At 39.9% G+C, this 18,774-nt stretch overlaps 1 protein-coding gene across 1 annotated transcript; it reads right to left on the bottom strand.

The window, feature by feature from the left end:
- Positions 1–645: 645 nt before the first annotated feature.
- Positions 646–18,635, bottom strand: slc9a6a (solute carrier family 9 member A6a). Its single transcript, XM_086302136.1, has 16 exons — positions 17,784–18,635; positions 16,262–16,455; positions 14,998–15,075; positions 14,723–14,799; positions 14,432–14,544; positions 13,349–13,454; positions 8,905–9,045; positions 7,720–7,826; positions 7,420–7,508; positions 6,942–7,055; positions 6,383–6,494; positions 6,088–6,241; positions 5,723–5,753; positions 5,536–5,621; positions 5,058–5,163; positions 646–4,765 (listed from the first exon to the last, which is right to left on the bottom strand). Exons 1-16 carry the CDS (start codon positions 18,073–18,075, stop codon positions 4,493–4,495), a joined length of 2,073 nt encoding a protein of 690 aa, XP_086158262.1. The 5' UTR covers positions 18,076–18,635; the 3' UTR covers positions 646–4,492.
- Between the last annotated feature and the right edge of the window lie 139 nt (positions 18,636–18,774).

Genomic DNA, 18,774 nt, shown 5'->3' with positions numbered 1-18,774 from the left:
AATTTGATGGATAGTATCACACTGGATTAAAGGTTAAGGAGGCTTTTAACTAAGGCTCAGTATAAAATCCAACCCTTTAATCTACCCCAGATTTGGGTTTAAGGAAATAATTAATGTGCTCTTCAAACTTTTAAATTATAATTGCTTAAAATAGAGTTGTCTCCTTGTAAGAGGCTGTGTATGTCTACAAGCTGTAAGCAGTAGATTCCTGTACTCTTAAGTTATTTTTTAATAACGTCCAGAGGCAAGAAAACTAAAACAATGCATATTTTTCTACCATCTTGCAACCCTGACTCTAGAGTTGGGAATGCAAACTACATAATGTTTTAAAATGTGGATTATTAAGTCAGCTTGAAGCCAAATTTTATTCCTCTCTAAAATATCTGAAATCACATTGGATGCCAGCTCAGACTACCTGTCAGACTTCTAACGTAATTAATATTATAAACCGATTATTACACTGTAAGAAAATCCCTTCTCTGATTCATTCAACTCAAATGAAATCACTTCTGGCACTAAACTCATTTCATGTTTCTCAGGATGGGATGATCTCAAGAGTTCACGGCTTCATTCTTTTAAAGCCCAGACATCCACAATAAATAAATGAACAGTAAAAGAGGAGGCCATTACAGTGAGGGCTTTAATCAAAAGCACAGGCTTCTGTTTATTGACCGTTGCACGCAAATGAACAGGTGAGAGTATATTTACACAGATGTAAACAGTCAGTACCTGCAACACAGACAGGAGAGATCACAATGCCTCTCTCCTGTCTCTCTCTTGCACATATACCCACACATTCAAATCCTCATCCACATGCAGGCAGTGACACACACACACACACACACACACACACACACACACACACACACACACACACACACACACACACACACACACACACAGACACATTCACACACAGAGAGTTTGCGGTAGAAAGATAGAGTGGACTGTCTGAGAACACGGAGCACAGCAGGCTTCTTTGGTCAGCTACTTCAGACAAGATTTCCAATGATCAAAGCATATCACAGGTCACCATTCAGAGAGCAGAGACAGAACACGTACTGGCAGAGCAGTAGGAAAACACCAAAACCTCTTTTACTTTTTGCAGATTTCACATCTTTTAATGTCTCAAAGAACAGTGGATCACAATATTCCTTGTATAATTTTTCACTTTTGGTTCCCACTACGCCAAAGAGTCCATAACAGCAGAGGATAAATGAATCATGCCTGTGCACAAGTCATGGCAACGGCATTCAAGCAGCAACTTACACACAAAGTACCTGAATGGCGAAGCAATAAGATGGAGCAATGTGGGAATATTCCTTCATAAAGTAGCACAGAAAACAACTTAAGATGAATTCACTGACATGAATTTGCAAATCCCACAACCTTTCAGTGTAAGTAATATAAAAGTAACTAAGATAAAAACAAGAGTAGAAAAAAAGAAACAGAATAGAACAGCGCAACATTTGTAATAAGTGCAAATCATTCTTTTTTATTCACTGTGTCCCTTTTTCAGAAAAAAAAAAAAAATTCAGAAACACACTTACACATATAAAAAACAAAACAAAACAAAACTGTGAGATCAACAAATCATATATTAGAAAATGTGGAGTTTAGAGACATAACTGATAAAAAAAGAAGAAATAAGAAGTTCCTGCACAGCAGAAGATAACTGTGGAAGGAAAAGCGATATCTAGCATGCCTTCTCTTCCTTGTACCTCCGTATCATCCCAACACATGAACGCTCAACAACAAGAGCCTAACAAGCCCCCCAGTCACCCCTTCTTCTCACTCTTTAACCACATCATCCTCCTCAAAGATCCATTTTGCATACACACAGTATTTTTTTCTCTTTGGATCACTAGGAGGCCAAAACAACAACTTTGAGAAAAAAAAAAAAAGAAAAAGAAAAAAACGCCATGATTGCTTCAAGTCACCAAATGTTGTCTAGCTTCAGTCTGCATCAACACAGTGTTGCCACGGTGATGTGCTATCAACACTTCCTGTTAAACTCACATTAACAGCTGCTGTACTCCGCACCCAAAGGAGCTGACGACACCTTCCGTTCTTCTTGTCCACGCACTGAAATAGCCCCAACAGCGAACACTGACACAAGGCTACAAAGTCAAATGTAACACATCCGGCCAGGAGTACCTTTGATACACTGCATGTTTCTCTTTATGTGCCTCTGTGTTCATGGTCAACCATTACACATCAAAAACTCTACTGTGTACAGCAGACAGAAACATCCAGCATTTAAACAGCTATTGTTGCTCTGTTCTGGCAGTCTGCATAATAACAAACTACCACAGTGCCACTGAAAATATCTGCTGACATGTGGACGGACTGATTAATCCTGTGGGCTTGTCTTTTGAAAATAATTTCATACAACACAATCGATAAATTCACAGCTGCAACGGTTGATTGATTAACTGTTCTGCCAGTAAATAAAATAATTGTACCGCATTCATTTTAATACCAAATGAATGATCTAAGTCGTGCTGTTGAACAAAGGTAATGTTATCTACAGATTCTGAAGACTTGCGTTACATTTTTAATCAGATAATCAGACAAAAAAAAACACAAATGAAATAAGTAGAAAGATGTAATTTGTCCAAAAAAAAAAAAAAAAAAAAAAAAAATCAAATAATTATAGTTTTTCTTCTGGCTTGTAGTGACACCTCGACTTTTTGGGGTGTCAGTAGCCCAGATTTAGAGAGGTGCACCTTCTCTCTTATATAATGAAACTAAACTGCTCAAAACTCAGAAGCACGTCTCTTTCTGGAAATCATGACCAGCTTTAAAAAAGAAAACTGCATTGTGGACAGTTTCATGTACTTAACTAAAGGAGGAGTGCATTTACCTGTTACTAGAGGCTCGTGCCTGGATGTAGTTTAATTAAAATACATCCTAAATTAAACAGCTCAAAGACAGTTTGTAGATTTAATTTCAAGTAATGATGTAAAAGGAGCATTTCTGTGTTTCTCGATGTTTTGGACACCACAAAACTAGAATTGTGTTTGGTTATATTTGACAGAAGGCAGATATCTTTAATCTTTACGGCTCATTATTCAAAAAAAATGGGCAACTCACATCACATTGATCTTCATGAATAAAAAATTTACCTAAATCATATTTTTTCCTGAAACACTCTTTAAGGTCTGTGCAACTCTGATGCGCATTGTTCACTACTCTCATTTTTTTAAATTTTTTTTTTACACCAAATAATTTATTAAACGACTGCTGGCAGATGAATGAATTGCTGTTCGCAGCCCTACCAAAAGCAGATAGATAGTTCTCATTAAGCACAATATCAGTTGTACGCTCTTAATACCACTGTAGCAGATAATTTAGTCTCAGATTCATGTATCTAGATGTGTTGTTCAGGTTCATTGAATGAGAAAATATAGACTAGAAAATGGATATGAAAAAGGTGATTCAGCTCACAAACCTCTGTTGCAAAAAGAATACAAAACACTTTAAGGTCATCTGCATTCAGATTTCATAAAATGTAAAAATGCAGGACAGAAATGGCACTAAGCGTTCTCGCCTCATCTCATTTGGATCTCGAAACAACAGCCCTTCGTCCTGCCATGAACGACAGCAGCCTCTAAAATAAGGTGTAAAGTCTCCCTCTATGTCACAGTCAAAGGTCATTGGGAGAGATCCACATGTTCACTGCCTGGTTACACTTCAACACTGGCATCACATTGTTACACACTATTTACAAGCAAATAGCACACAGACTGACAGCCCAAACACGCACTAAGTATATTGCTACCTTATGGACAGAGGTCTTTGTTTTATGTTGAGCATTTTTTTATCTTTTTTTTTTAACAATGGAAAAGTGAATGACTGACCATATTGAATCAGCTCTGCTTAACAGAACTAATCCAGTACTGGGCTGCCAAAAACTACAATTCCCAGGCACTTGATTGTAACCAAATTTACAGTAACGTTGTCCACTGGGTCAGCTTGCCTCTGACCCACAGAGAGAAGGCAGCAACATTCAACACAAAAGCCCTCAATCTCCCAAACTAAGAAAACAACTAGCATCCTCAGCATGCATATAAAAGTTATAGTACTCTTGGGATATACTTTACACCGACAAGTTAGCTAGTGGTTGCATTTACACACTGACACATGCTGCTAGATCTCTGTGCAATGCTACAGTAAGGTGACACAGAAATTTAAGCTGAAATGATTTAAAACTGATTTATGAAGAAAAAAACTGCAAATAAATATGACTATATTACAGTAATGGCAGAAAGGTGTGGAAATAAGCAGAAAGACAATGAGGTAGAGACGATGATTTGCCCCATAGAATATGTGAGAAAATGTGGCAAGAAGGATGGAACAAAAGTGCTAGAGAAAAGGGAAAAAAAGCAGAGAGAGGTGATAGGAGGAGACTCAGGTACTGGTCTTTTGCTCAATGGCTCGGGTCAGGGTGCGTCGGACGGTTGTCTGGGTCTGTATTCAAAGACTACTTTCACATCCGCATGCGGTGGTGGGGCTCTGTGAAGGGCGGCTCCGAGTCGTCCATGGGCAGCACCAGGCGCGTGCCTCTCATCACCAGCTCGTGATCTCCGTATGCTAACTCTCTGTCCAAGTCATCAGAGGTGGCAGCGCCAGCAAAGGCCGGGCCGCCGCTAGTGTGGGCGCCACTGGCGTCTGTACTGACTGTGATGTCGCCATATGTCAGGTTGATGTCACCGTCTCTCAGGATGAGGTCAGAGTCGTCATCCTTCAGCTGGCATTCGTTCTGCAGGAAGAAGAAACACAAATTGTTCAAAGAAACACAACAAATTTGGGGAAAAAAGGATGTGACTTTAGCACTCCATAGCTATTGGATGAAATTGTGTTCAACCAATACAATTATAATTTTGTCCCATGCTTTGTGTTTCCTTATCCATCCAATGAGACAATGAAAATTGAAAATGAAAACTGAACCGTTGATTCATGACCGTTTTCCATCTGGTAATATGGGATTAAAAAAAAACAAAAAAACAACACAGTTCAGTCAGAAATAGCTCTTGTATAAACCAGCGTCTGACCTCAAAGGCCTGAGGGCTGGTGAGGAAGCGAGCGAGGGGGCCGCAGCAGGGAGGCAGCGTGGCTGTGAGAGGGGGGCCGCTGTGAGTCAGGATGGGCTTCAGGTAGCTGGAGGGAGGCTCGAGTCAAGGACATAATGCGCGTGAAATAAGCACTAAAAGACCGCTTTTAGACACAAAAAGAAAGCTCCTGGTACGGTGTGATGAATGCTTAATGAATCCCAGTCCTCAGAAGAAAATGTTCCAAATTAAAGTAATTTCATAAGGTAATTTATTTTAAATGCATAGAACAGTCTGACCTTCATATTTCAGAGCCAAAAGATGACCTAATGTGAAGTTAAGTCTGTAAGTGGGGCTCCCTCTGCTGCTGGTAAGTTGAAGTGAAGTCATTAATGAGTTATCACATATTCAAAACACTACATGTATGGTTTATTTGAAAATTATTTCTTGATATTAATAACACTAATTAAGCAAAGGATACTTGTGGTCGAAGTTGTACCAAATTCTGAAAAGCCAGGCACTTTCTTGTTTGGTGCTCCTTCTCTCTGAACCTTCACCAACACTCATCTGGACAAAGACAGACAACACTGTTTAGGTGTCTTGGTTTCCTTTACAGTTACTTTCCACCAATTACATAACTACAACACGTTTATAAGTGCCACACTCACAGAGTTATCTTGATCCGAGTCCACTCCCACACTGTTAAAGAAAAAGAAACACGTGTAAATCAGCTGCAGTCGTAAGCTGTCAGAGCAGAACAGTGCTGTGAAGCATGTTTCCCCCGTTTTACAAGTTCACCAGCAGGAAATCTGCTTATTAAAAAAAGACAAGACAGAGCAGCACATTCTTCAAGACGTTCAATAATTGTTCGAATACTTGCCTGACAGGATAACTAGATGAGTTAAACACCCGGCATCATAAAGTCAAAATATTTATAGACAAGCATCAGACTTATTTGTGAAATTTCCCCACTGTTAAAACAAATGCTAACTGCAAATCCAGTCTGGACTTTGCAGAGGAAGGATAGGCATACCGTATGCGCTGGCAGGACAGCATCTGAGTGGTACCACCCCCACAAATCCATACAGTGAAGAAGACCACGAGCAGAGTGGTGGAAAACATCATCTGACGAGCATATGTTGCAGTGTCCCTGATGGACAGTGCAAAGGTCATTGCACCTCGCAGGCCTAAAAAGCAGAGCATGGAGAATGTTGTATACAAGATGAGATAATAAGCATCTCTGTTGGTTATATTTCACTCTGTTAATAAAGGAAAGCGCTTTGCTTAAGACGGCACATAATAAACATCCTTATCCGTACACCACTAACCTGCAAACATCATCATGTGCTGGAAGTTGGATCTGATCTTGTTGCGTCGTCCCAGATTAAGAAGGAAGGAGAGAGGGTAAATGTTAGCGGCTCTTCCTATGAATAATGCTACCTGGGTAAGAACATGGTTAAGGACAAAAGCAAATGAGGTGTGCTGTCTCCTGCCTATTTACTACTTGGTGGTTAGTTGTAATAAACTTCTTTTGTTCCCTTTAGGGAGTGAATCATCTGCCTCAATCTTACCCTATCCCTAGCATTTTCTTCTGTTATACCAACCCTCTGCATGTCCTCCTTCACTTCATCCATTAACCTCCTCTGAGATCGGTCTATCCTTCTGTCTCAAATCACCCTGGACGCTAGTCTCCAGCCACTCCACCCTGCCTACACTCTCTTCTTCACCTGTCTTGTCCACTGTGATGCTATATAAACTCATCTGCCTGCACTCTCGCTACTCCTTGCATGGTCACCTTTCCATCTGTCTCCCACTGTTGTAGATAATGCTTCAAGCCAAGGATTAACATGGCTTATGTGAACTTGGCAGGGCCATGTAAAAAGATACAAAAGCTCCAACGATGAACATCGGATTGAAGACATGGTTTTGGAACGTGAAAAGGGTCAATCCCATGTAGGAGAAAATGAAGTTCTCTGCCAGGAAATTTAAAAGTTCAAACAGCTGCAAAAGAAAAGAAACAGCATGCTTTACATGACAGCTGATATCCAAGTATAGATAGATGTATACAATAAAAGAAAAAGCTAGAGTTTCCAATAAATGCTGTTAAACTTGGATTGCATGACTGTGATTGTAATTAAACTTAAAATGCCGCTTTTTTATTCGCTATGTCATAAAGACATAGAAAAGTTTTGATTTTTGTGTCTTTACCTGTTCAACAAACCTACAATAGCAGATAACTGATAAAGCAATCTGCAGTTTTTGTTTAATTTTGAGTCTCCATCACCCTACTTCACCATAAAACAAAACAAAACAAGGAAAACGCAATACTTAAAGCATCTAAAAAAAGAACTGAATAAGTAGTGACCTGTTTGGTTCTGTCCTGAGACTCAGGAGACAGATTGTTGTAGGTGTAATGGGCCTGAGTGATTCCACAGAAGAGTACTGCTACCACACCTGCAGCACACCAAAGGGGGACGGAGACACACAGAATAAAGATGGGATCAATACGCACTGATTTCTATATGCTCTGATGCATAAAGCTTCCAGCTGGACACAATTACTATTACGGTATTATCTAAATTACTAATCTCATTTTTTGTTTTTGATATTCTGGTAATTACAGTATGCCATACACGTAGAATGTGTGGATCTGTGTGTGTGTTACCTGTGAAACCACAAGCCTCAGCCAGTAAGAATGTGCTCCATGACATGAGAAAGAACAGAGCTGTTTCCAACAGCTGGAAGTCTCGCAGCTTGGTAAATTTAGTCACGTGGACACCACAGTCAAAGAATTTAACGACATACTCAGATATTGCTAAATCCATTCATGTTGACCTTTTTACAAATAATTCAATTCTAAGACATTAAAAAAAACAAATAAGAGAACCAATAAAGTTCTGCTTTCCATTTGAAGTCTGAAACTGTTGGCTTCTAATGAGGTTAATGTCAGAATAACGTTACACAATCATTTTAATCAGCTTTTTTTGCATTTATTCTACATTTTCATATAGTATTTCACACAAACTAATTTAGTGCATGGTATAACTGAGATACTGATGATAATGTTTCAGTGTTAAGAAGCTAACCATTTTAGAATTGAAAACATGGGTGGAGAACTCCAGGCCTCGAGGGCCGGTGTCCTGCAGGCTGTGTCCTTGAGCCAACACAGCTGATTTAAATGGCTAAATTCCTCCTCCCAGAGGCCTGGTAATGAACTAGTCATTTGATTCAGGTGTGTTGACCCAGGGTGATATCTAAAACCTGCAGGACACTGGCCCTTGAGGTCTGGAGTTCCCCTACCCTGACGTAGACTATCACAAAAACATTCATGTAGCCCCGCTCAGAATGTAAAAAAAATGACATAGATGCTGGCCAGCTAACACTAAGGCTTTGGTGTAGTTAAATCTTCCCCTTTATGTCCTTAATAAAATGGACACGAGAATAAATTTCTTTGGTTAATGGTGACTGTGACCTTATAAAACAAGTCTTTGGCTGTGACACAAAATTCATACGCTAACTTTAGCAAGGGAACAAACAGAATGAAGTGATAAAATATTGATGCTTTATTCCAAAGGACAAAGGTCCGGTCTGAACAAAAACTTTACAGGTTGAGTTTAAAATGCCAAAATAAATTGAAAGAACCTTCATGTCCCTTTTTGTATTTTGGAACTGAATTTGATTGCACTTTTTATGTACTTGGTTTGAACGAAATACACTATTAGGAGTTTCTTGATATTTATGGCACATGTGCGTATGCTCATTAAGAGTCTGTTTGCTGTTTAAGCACTGCTACAACAACATGTAACTTATCTAAATAAATGCTACAACCAAACAAACGAAAAAAGATATGAGAGCGGTGACGATTCCAGTGGCGACTCCTAGTGCAAATGAGCCGCTGAAAACTCCCAGGAAAATCCCAAAAGACTTCAACATCGCCATAACCTCAAAGGTGTGGCTGTTGTCTCCTTCTGGTTGATATGCTACTATAGAGCTGATATGAACACAAAATACAAACATTTAATGGCAAGTATTTATGCAATGGCAGGGCAAATATTTATAAGTGTACCATATACAAGTTAATGCCTGCATTAGTCACCACAACACAGGGTAGTGTAAATTTAAATTTAATGTTGCTGAAACAAAAGTAATTAAAAAAATAAATATCTGATTGAGGAATCACTCATCTTTGGAAAAGAGAGTTTATTACAGAGAAATGTCTATTTCCAAAATAAAAGCTATACTATACGCTTCTTCTGGGCTATATTCTCAGCAGCATATTGTAGCGGGTCAGGGCTGTTCGGGGTTCTGTTTGTACAGTTATGTTTTGTTTATGTTGCCATAGTGACGGGTGACGCCCTCTCGCTGCGACGGTGTGTCCTTCCGGGGTCAGAGGGCGCCCTGTGTGTTGTTGTTGTTGCTGTGCGCTTGCCGCGCTGAGCAGTTAGCTAGCGGCAGTGTTCTTCTGCAGATGTCAATAAACGGCTGTGCTCCCTGGCTAGCTCACGGGAAGCAAGACCAAACGACACCTCCGTCTCCTCCTTGTCTGAGCTCGCCACAATCGTGTCAGAAGTGGGATGATGGTAGCACCCCATGTTCTGACCCGAGTGACTTTTCCCCCGCCGGTCGTGACCGGCCGGTGCGCCAAAAGAAGGCACCTGGACATTTGCATGACTTTGTGTGGGGTAATCGGGTCGTCGGGGACGACTGACCCCTTAGGTGGGGGCTATGTAGCGGGTCAGGGCTGTTCGGGGTTCTGTTTGTACAGTTATGTTTTGTTTGTGTTGCCATAGTGACGGGTGACGCCCTCTCGCTGCGACGGTGTCCTTCCGGGGTCAGAGGGCGCCCTGTGTGTTGTTGTTGTTGCTGTGCGCTTGCCGCGCTGAGCAGTTAGCTAGCGGCAGTGTTCTTCTGCAGATGTCAATAAACGGCTGTGCTCCCTGGCTAGCTCACGGGAAGCAAGACCAAACGACACCTCCGTCTCCTCCTTGTCTGAGCTCGCCACAATCGTGTCAGAAGTGGGATGATGGTAGCACCCCATGTTCTGACCCGAGTGACTTTTCCCCCGCCGGTCGTGACCGGCCGGTGCGCCAAAAGAAGGCACCTGGACATTTGCATGACTTTGTGTGGGGTAATCGGGTCGTCGGGGACGACTGACCCCTTAGGTGGGGGCTATGTAGCGGGTCAGGGCTGTTCGGGGTTCTGTTTGTACAGTTATGTTTTGTTTGTGTTGCCATAGTGACGGGTGACGCCCTCTCGCTGCGACGGTGTCCTTCCGGGGTCAGAGGGCGCCCTGTGTGTTGTTGTTGTTGCTGTGCGCTTGCCACGCTGAGCAGTTAGCTAGCGGCAGTGTTCTTCTGCAGATGTCAATAAACGGCTGTGCTCCCTGGCTAGCTCACGGGAAGCAAGACCAAACGACACCTCCGTCTCCACCTTGTCTGAGCTCGCCACAATATTAAACATATCAGGTCCCCATAAGGAGAATCATGTGCTAACGGCTGTCTAAATGACTCGGGTAAAGTTTGTAGCATGCATGCTTGTTGCTTTTGTCTGCTTCCACTTGTCTTTGCACTAGGATGATGTCAGCGTAAACGTGCAGTCATATTCGTTGTGTTCCCACTAGTGCTGTCAGCGTTAATCTCGTTGAAATGACCTTAACGCTACGACACGGCAAATCTCCGTTAATGAGCTACCCCTGATCGCCCCGTGCATGGGGCTAGACGGCCAACACGTTAACGAGCTAACTGTGCTAACACACTAGTTCCCACCCATGTAATTGAGCATTGCGTGGCACATCCAACTAGAGCTGGGCGATATGAGATTTTTTCATATCACGATATGTTTTTTTCATTTCAGGCGATAACGATATCTATCACGATATAAGCCAAATAACTATATTTGTAAGATTTAAATGTGCCGTTGCTCACAAGTAAAATGTGAAATAATCAGCAGCTTGTTTTTATTTAAATATTTATTTCCCATAATAAGTTCAACAGGGTAGATGTACTTAAGGAACATGAGACTTTTTCAGATAAATAAAGGCAAATATTGCAAACTACACAAAAGGCAGCCGCTAAAGCGTTTAAGTTTCAAAATAGAACAAACGAAACAGACTAAATTGTCAATTCCACTTAGAAACAAAATATTAATTCTAAAAATAAATCTTAGTTTGTTTTACAGAAGAACAGACAAAACTGACTAACTTTTGTCAATATCAAATAAACTGAGAACTAAAAGGAAATTCTCAATCTCTCCTTGTTGTATAGCTGAGCTTTTCAAACAGTTTTAACAGTTACTTTAGTCTGACAAAAGCCGAATGACGAATTAGCGCTTCCAGTCAGAGACTGAGGCTACGTCCACACGTACACGGGTATTTTTGAAAACGGAGATTTTCCGTTTTCGTTTTAAAAAAGAATCCCGTCCACACATAAAGGCAGAAATGAAGGAAAACGCTGCTATGAACATGCCAAAGCAGCAGGTGGCGCTAGATTCCTAACCGTGCAGAAATGTTGGCCAATCAGAAGTCTAGAAGCCTCGGTGGGAAAAAGTAAACAAAGCTGGGGCATAGAAGCAGAACCGAGTCGTATGTGTGGAGGGACAGTAACTGTGTGTATATGTAAGCATTTAAACACTGCAGAGAGTAGAATTAACAGTATTGTAGAAATTTATTTCACTGAAACAATAACGTGGCGCACAGTGTGACGCATGCACCAGTTTATTGTATTTCCAGACTTGCTTTCAGCACAATTTACAGTGCACGCTACTCTGTTTTTTGTCAGACTTGAAATAGCAGAAATACCTTCACACTACGGAACTTCTATGGCTCTTCCGTTCGACAATCTCTCCGGCATTGGAACCATCATCTGTTTTCTCTTCGGTCACGCTCGGTTGATTTTTCTAGTCGGTACACTCATTTCCTCCATTACCCGCTGGCTGCTTCCCAAACAAACACACGTGCGGCTTGGCACTTGTGCTGTACGTAACAAGTCACGCGACGTGACGCTGCGGCTGTGATTGGTTCGGCTCTGCGCTACTGAATTTGGATTGGCTGACCTTTTTTTTTTTTTTTTTTTTTAAGAGGACAAGAGCGGCGAGGTCTATCGCGATAGCTTAATTTCTCTATCGAGTAAAAGTTATATCGCGATACATATCGTTATCGTTCTATCGCCCAGCTCTACATCCAACATACTGTTTTACTTTAGTCCATGACGCGCTTACCTTCAGGGTCATACGAAAACCAAAATAATTCCAAACGCCAGATCTGAATGAGGGTGGGGGAGGTTCATTTTGCCATGTTGCAAGGAGAGCTTAACTTCTGTCTTGCTAGCTTGCCCTGCGCTCTTCCTTCTGACGATGCTGTCTGTGTTGAGCGCTCAGTGGATCTGCGCTCGACAGTGCAGCCTAGGCGGAGTAGTCGAACGCAGATTCACTGAGCGCTCAACACAGACAGCATCGTCAGAAGGAAAGTTGATAAAATAAATTACAAATTTTGTATTGTTCAATACATATGCGTACCGAACCGAAAGCACTGTATCGAACGGTTCAATATCGATACGAGTATCATTGCACCCCTAATATACACATATATATTTTTTAACATTATGCTGAAGTAGTTTTGTGCTCAAATGTGCTGAACTTGGCAAACGTTTATTTCCAAATAAGAGATTCAGATCTTTGAATAAATAGCTGTATAATAAATAGCTATTTGAACCAAGTGTCACAGTAAAATAACATTTGTTCACCCTCTCTCTTCACAGCCCCCACACTCGCAGAACAAATCACCAGGCATTTTGTCTATAAGCATTCTGGCTTTCTGCCTTTCCCTTGGCTCCCACAGTATCTTCAAAGAAAATAGGAATGTGCTCTTAGCTGACTCATAACATCAAAAACATTTAACCAATAACAGAAAAAAAAGAATAAATAATGCAATGTTCTGCATCTCTGGTTGAATAGCCAGAGTCTTAAAAACAAATGGCCAGTGATTTGTCATGTTTATCTCAAGGCACTGCAAAAGCACACAATGCCATGCTCTACTTAGTGCACCCGTTCAACGGGCCGGTCTGAGTGTCTCCACAGGGCCGGGCCCCTCCAGTCTGCCTGCGCTTTAAATTTACAATTCTGTGGAAATTACAGCAGTTCCATGTGGCGGGGGACAAAAACCAAGTCAAGTGTTAGTTTAACAAACCTGTTTCACATTTAACAAGGTGTTATTGGGAGCTGATACCAGGTTAGTAAAAGGTCACAGGTCCATCAACAAAAAAAGAAACGAAAAAAGAAAAAAAAGGGAGACAACTTACGAGGACAGAACCACGGCCACGGCATCGTTAAGCACACTCTCTCCAAACAGTAATGCGTAGAGATCCACGTCCACCTGCAGCTCATTAAAGATGGCCAGGACTGTCACTGTGAGGCACAGAGAACATACGTCAAAATTCACTTCCAAACGCTGCTATACAATGTTGTGCAAAAGTCTTGAGCCACCTTTATTTCTTTACATTTTGCTTGGAATATGGGTGCAGCAATTTATTGCAACATCTACAAACATACATGGAAATATGGTATATAAGGGAAAAAACAGATTTTGTACAATTTTAATGAGCTTTAATTGGTAAGACCAACTTTATTATTTAAAGCTTGAACTCTCTTAGGCAAAGCCTTCTTTCTTTTCTCTAAACAGTCTTCAAGAATACTTCTCCAGGTTTCCTGAAGGATATTTAAAGCTCTTCTTTTGGATGTTGGCTGATTTTGTTCAATTCTCTGAAAAGATGATGCCACACTGCCTCAATAATGTTGAGGTTCTGGCTCTGGGGAGGTTAATCCATGACAGTGTTCTATTGTGAGTTTTTCTATCCAAGTATGCTTGTACAGCACTGGCAGTGTGCTTGTGATCCATGTTATGCTGAAAAATTAAGTCCTGGCCAATCAGACAGATCAGACTCACTCACTTTTGCACCTCTCTCCTGACCTCCTCCATACAGACTGACAATGGCTACAACTTAAAAAAATTCAAATCTGAATTCATCACCCAATAAGACTTTTTTGGTAATGATTTCAGTCCAGTTGGCATGCCTCAACTTTTATCTCTATTCCCCTACCATTTCTTATGAGGCTTTGAATAACAGTATGTGGACTCCTTGTTAAGTAATGTCGACACAAAACCGGTTCATTCTTTGAATTACATACATTTTTTACTTTACTTATTCATGGCTCAGTCTCAAGGTGCTGAACAAACATAAAAACATTCAGCTGAAAATGTCACTTTTACTGGATGCGGTGTGGTGGTAGAAAGGCCTTTTGCACACTACTTTAGTTAATATATGTAACAATGTGCTTTGAGTTAGTAGAAGAAAACTTTTAAATCTGAGAAAAATCATATGTACCAGGGTCTGTGGCAGAGACAATGGCCCCAAAAAACAGGCAATCCGTGAAGAAAAAGTCTCCATTCAGCTGGCCCACCTGCTTCATTAGCGTCACACAGCCATACATCAGCAACCTGATGGAAGAAAAGGAAGAGCAGGTGGTTTTGTCCATCATCATAAACAACAATAACTTTAAATGTGCATAGTTGCACAAGGGTTGTAAAATCACAAGGATGAATGGCTTTCATGTTTTTGCTTTTTTTTTTTAATAATAAAATATTTTTTGTAATAATTGCAAATTAAGTCTCTTACCCAATAATAAAACAGGAAATGACTGTCCCGAGAAAGGCGTAAGCCAGGATGGATCCCATGTTCCGAAAAAAATGTCTCTGAAAGACAGAAGAGTTACCAGATCAGCAATCAAATGCATAAATACTATAAAATAAATTATTCATCTTGATGAATACGTAAACCCCTGCGGTCTATAAAGAGACCACAAATGGACATGAAGTTATTTAATTAAGAGCCAAATACATACTGAAAATATGTATTTAATAAATGTTGACTTTTTATATGATATACTGTACCCTTTTTAAGCTGTAGCCAGCATGGAAGATGATAGGCGGTAGAAGAATATTGAAGAACACTTCAGGGTCAAAGGTCACCTGAGTTATACAAAACACAGAACAAAATTACAGATCTGCATCAAAAGAAAATTAACAAGTTGTTTTCATTAATATTTCTTTCTATGCTGTTGCATTTTTGGGTTGACTAAAATATCAGTTAATCAAAAATGACCCATATGGGGCATCATGACACAGCTTCCAGGACAATAAACAAAAAAACTACTATAATAGTAAAATGGCATGTTACAGAACGAGGACAGCTTCTAGCCACATACATATACACACACTAAGGCTAATGCCATTTTTAGATGCTAAATCTAGAGCAGTGCTACATTAAAATCAGTATGTGGATTCAATCTCTGACAATGGATTAGATGTATTCATGTTTGGAAAACAATCCTCAATTTCTGAGCATGAGATTATGACTTAAATAGATTAAACCTGTTCAGCAGATTGTTTACTTGTTTGGTGGTTAGAATAGCGTCAAGAATACTGCTTGTATGTAATTGTGCAGCTGTTTAACTGACAAAGTACAAAGTGACAAACACACCCCAGCACATGACAACCGTAAAACAAGTACTTTTATGGTTTCTTTTACATTCTGTATCACTAATAAAGGCATTCTGCCAGTTATTTTAACAGAACATTTCAGGCCCTGTTTAATAGTCTTCAAACTGATTTGATCTAGATGTAGAGCTATTGTTTTAAAATTGAAATAGCTACTTAATATTGATAATAAAGAATTTGTATTACATAAAGAGAAATACAAATCATTCAGCTTACAAAAAACTAAAACCACCATTTAATCCCATTACAAATTAACCTATGATTTCTCTCTTGCATTGGTTAGTTATGTTGTATTTAAAATATCAGAAGGGTAGCTGGTTTTGATCATCGGTGCTTGCAGATTTAAACATCTGCTATCATTTCAGTGTAAAATAACTGATAATTATGTCTTTGCTGATGATTAAATCATCTGATTGCTCCAGCTCAGGGGTGGGCAATGAAGCTTCTCAAGGGGATACAGGAGAAACTGGGACTCTTGTGGAGGGCTGTACCAATAACTTATACACAGATAAAATTAATACTGAGTTCAATTTACTGGCACCGTCCTCCACAACAGTCCCAGTTTTACATAGTCCCTTAGGAAAATAATTACCCATCTCTGTAACACAACTGCTTGTATGTAGACATCAAATTCAAATAATAACACGACACAGTATACCTTGCGCAGCATCTCATTATCCTTCATGTCGTTGCCACTGATCTCCCCTTTCAATGTGTACTCGTAGAACTTGCCGCTTACATTGACCAGCAGAGTGGCAGGGCTGGCATTGACCTGGCAATTCAAGGTGATGTTGCCAACATCCAGAGGAACATGAATGATGCCATAACGCAAAATCACTCCAACAATTAAGCCTGGGGAAAAATTCATAAAAACGAAAGACAAAAAAAAAAAAAAAACAGGAGAGAGAGAAGAGTTGATTAATACAGGATTTTTAACAGTTTATGGCACGTCGCCACAGAAACGGATGGCGAGTGTAGTTTCAGGCTACCTGATACTACAGATGGTATTAAATGTTTCAGTGGGATTCATTTGTACAAAAAAATATTTTTAAACAAAGGTCTACTCTGAACATCACACACGTACCTAACAGCTCTGGATCTCAAATTAAAGTCTTAACACATCCATGTGAAAATAAATTACCCTATCAGATACTGTACCAGCAAATTAGAATTTCAATTAGTTTAGATTAGATTAGGCCATATTGTCTCCAGTGGGAGAAATTTGTCTTGGACAACCGAGGGGAATATGTCACACAAAATAACACAAAAATCACAACATGTCTGGTATCCTGTACCTTTTTTCCAGAGGACTCATATTCTTTATAAAAGATGGGATTTATATCTGTAGTGATTTTCCGTCCCTTCTTTATCACCGACTCTTTAAATATCTCATGGAGAGAAAATGGAGGCAGGATGACAATCATCTTTCCAGCTATTTTGATCAAATTTTGGATTTGTGATCTGATCTTGACCTAAAATGCTCAGATCAAACATCTGTTACTATTGGTAGTAATGCATGGTTTGGTAACCATGTAGTAGACAGTAATGTCACAGCAAAAATAATAGCATAATGTTACTATCCGCCCTATGGAGCCTTCATAAAAACTAAAAATGAGTAATTTGTGAATGTCTAGACTCTAAAAGCTCTGCACAGCCAAGCAGAAGTTATTAATTATCTGTTAGATGTGAAGCAGCTGGGTTGTGAGGCAAAATGTAAATGATTCTACGGTGGCACGACCACTTCCTCTTCTACAGGTTGGAAGATTTCTAACAATACTCCTGAAATTCAATATACAGAAGTGGAAGCAAAGTCCAGTTACACACTCATGATTGGCATTTGTCCAAATAATCACTTGTGACTTGCACGAAAAAGCAAAAGCAAAAACAAGTTATTTAAGAACTAAAATTCAGTAGGATTCATAAGAGAGTATTTGTCGAAACTGCTTAGGTGCTGAGATGTAATTTCTAAGATTAAGCAGTGTAAAAGAGGCGTCCACTGTCGTTAAATTACGCTTGCTCAATCACAACATAAACCGGAACAGTCCTGCAGCATAAATGTGTTAAAAGGGGCGAACTTATCAAGCCTGGTGTTGACATTCGTCTGTTCAAAATCTAACTATTAGGACACAATGAGTGTAACAGCTCGGATGACGTCTCTCTGTCACGATGGACCATCTTACCATAAATCATTGCCAGCCCGGTTTCGTGGAGAAACCTGAACCGCCGATGTTTGAACAACCAGATGGTCAGGATGGTGAGGGTGAGGAGCAGGATAAAGATCAGCAGGTCAGCGCTGTCTTGTCTGTGGCTCTCCTCAGCCTTTTTCTCAGTAACGATGTTCTCCATGGCACTGTCTTCCTGAGGTGATGATGCTCGGCAAACACTGATGCAAACAGGCAGGCTTACTAGCGCGAGCAGCCACAGCGTCCTTGTTGCCCTCCGGGCACTGCTGACAGTCACTTTAAACACCATTTCGGCTTTCGGCGGCCAAATGCTGCAACGTCGCCGAAGGTAAAAAATAAACTTGTGCAAATATTATTCATAAACGAAGGGGAGTGGACAACAGAAAGACGACAGCAAAAGAGAAACCAATTCCGGCCCGGAAGGGAAAAGTAATTTTTCCAGAAAGTGTAATTTTAGGTTTCAAATTAAAAGCACACCACCGTACCGTGGATGGCTAAAATCAACGCCAGTGGAAAAATTTAATACCGCAAAAAGAAAACCTTCTAGATAAATAAAAATGTCTATCTGGCAGTTTTCTTGGAAGTTTGCTTCTTATTAGCGCTGATAGTTTTCCCCGAAATCTTTTATTATGAAATATTTGACGATAGCGTGTTTACCGGGAAGTGAGTCCAACAGTCCTTTAGGCTATCGATTTGTGTCGTATTAAAAAATAAATAAATAATAATAATAGTAAACCAAATATAATAACGAACTTAGCGTTTATTTTAGATTACGGTTTAATTACAGTTTAATTCTTAATAGAATAACTTTAAATAAAAAATAGCCGCATATTTCCTGTGGTATTTCCTCTTTCCTACTTCCTTCCTACTCTTTTACTGACAGACCATTTAGCGTAACGATACGAACATCAAATAATAATTTTAAATATTTATAGATACATTTAACTATATTGGATAAAGAATATTCGTTATTTTTTTGTTTTTTTAA

Source organism: Aulonocara sp. 'chitande type north' Nkhata Bay, linkage group LG2, assembly GCF_057382095.1.
Source record: "Aulonocara sp. 'chitande type north' Nkhata Bay isolate Kocher_YH1m ecotype deep benthic linkage group LG2, A_spYH_male_GT1.1, whole genome shotgun sequence".
Taxonomy (NCBI): domain Eukaryota; kingdom Metazoa; phylum Chordata; class Actinopteri; order Cichliformes; family Cichlidae; genus Aulonocara; species Aulonocara sp. 'chitande type north' Nkhata Bay.
Note: the sequence above shows the minus strand (reverse complement) of the source record. Positions and strands in the feature narration are given on the sequence as shown.

Bases quoted from the DNA above. Each gene is read 5' to 3' on its own strand.
- slc9a6a (XM_086302136.1), bottom strand. From the start codon at position 18,075: ATGGTGTTTAAAGTGACTGTCAGCAGTGCCCGGAGGGCAACAAGGACG. The intron at 16,456-17,783 runs GTAAGATGGTCC...ATTTTTCCCCAG, and splicing joins CGGGCTGGCAATGATTTATG to GCTTAATTGTTGGAGTGATT. The intron at 6,495-6,941 runs GTATCTTTTTAC...GTTCTTACCCAG, and splicing joins TGTTCATCGTTGGAGCTTTT to GTAGCATTATTCATAGGAAG.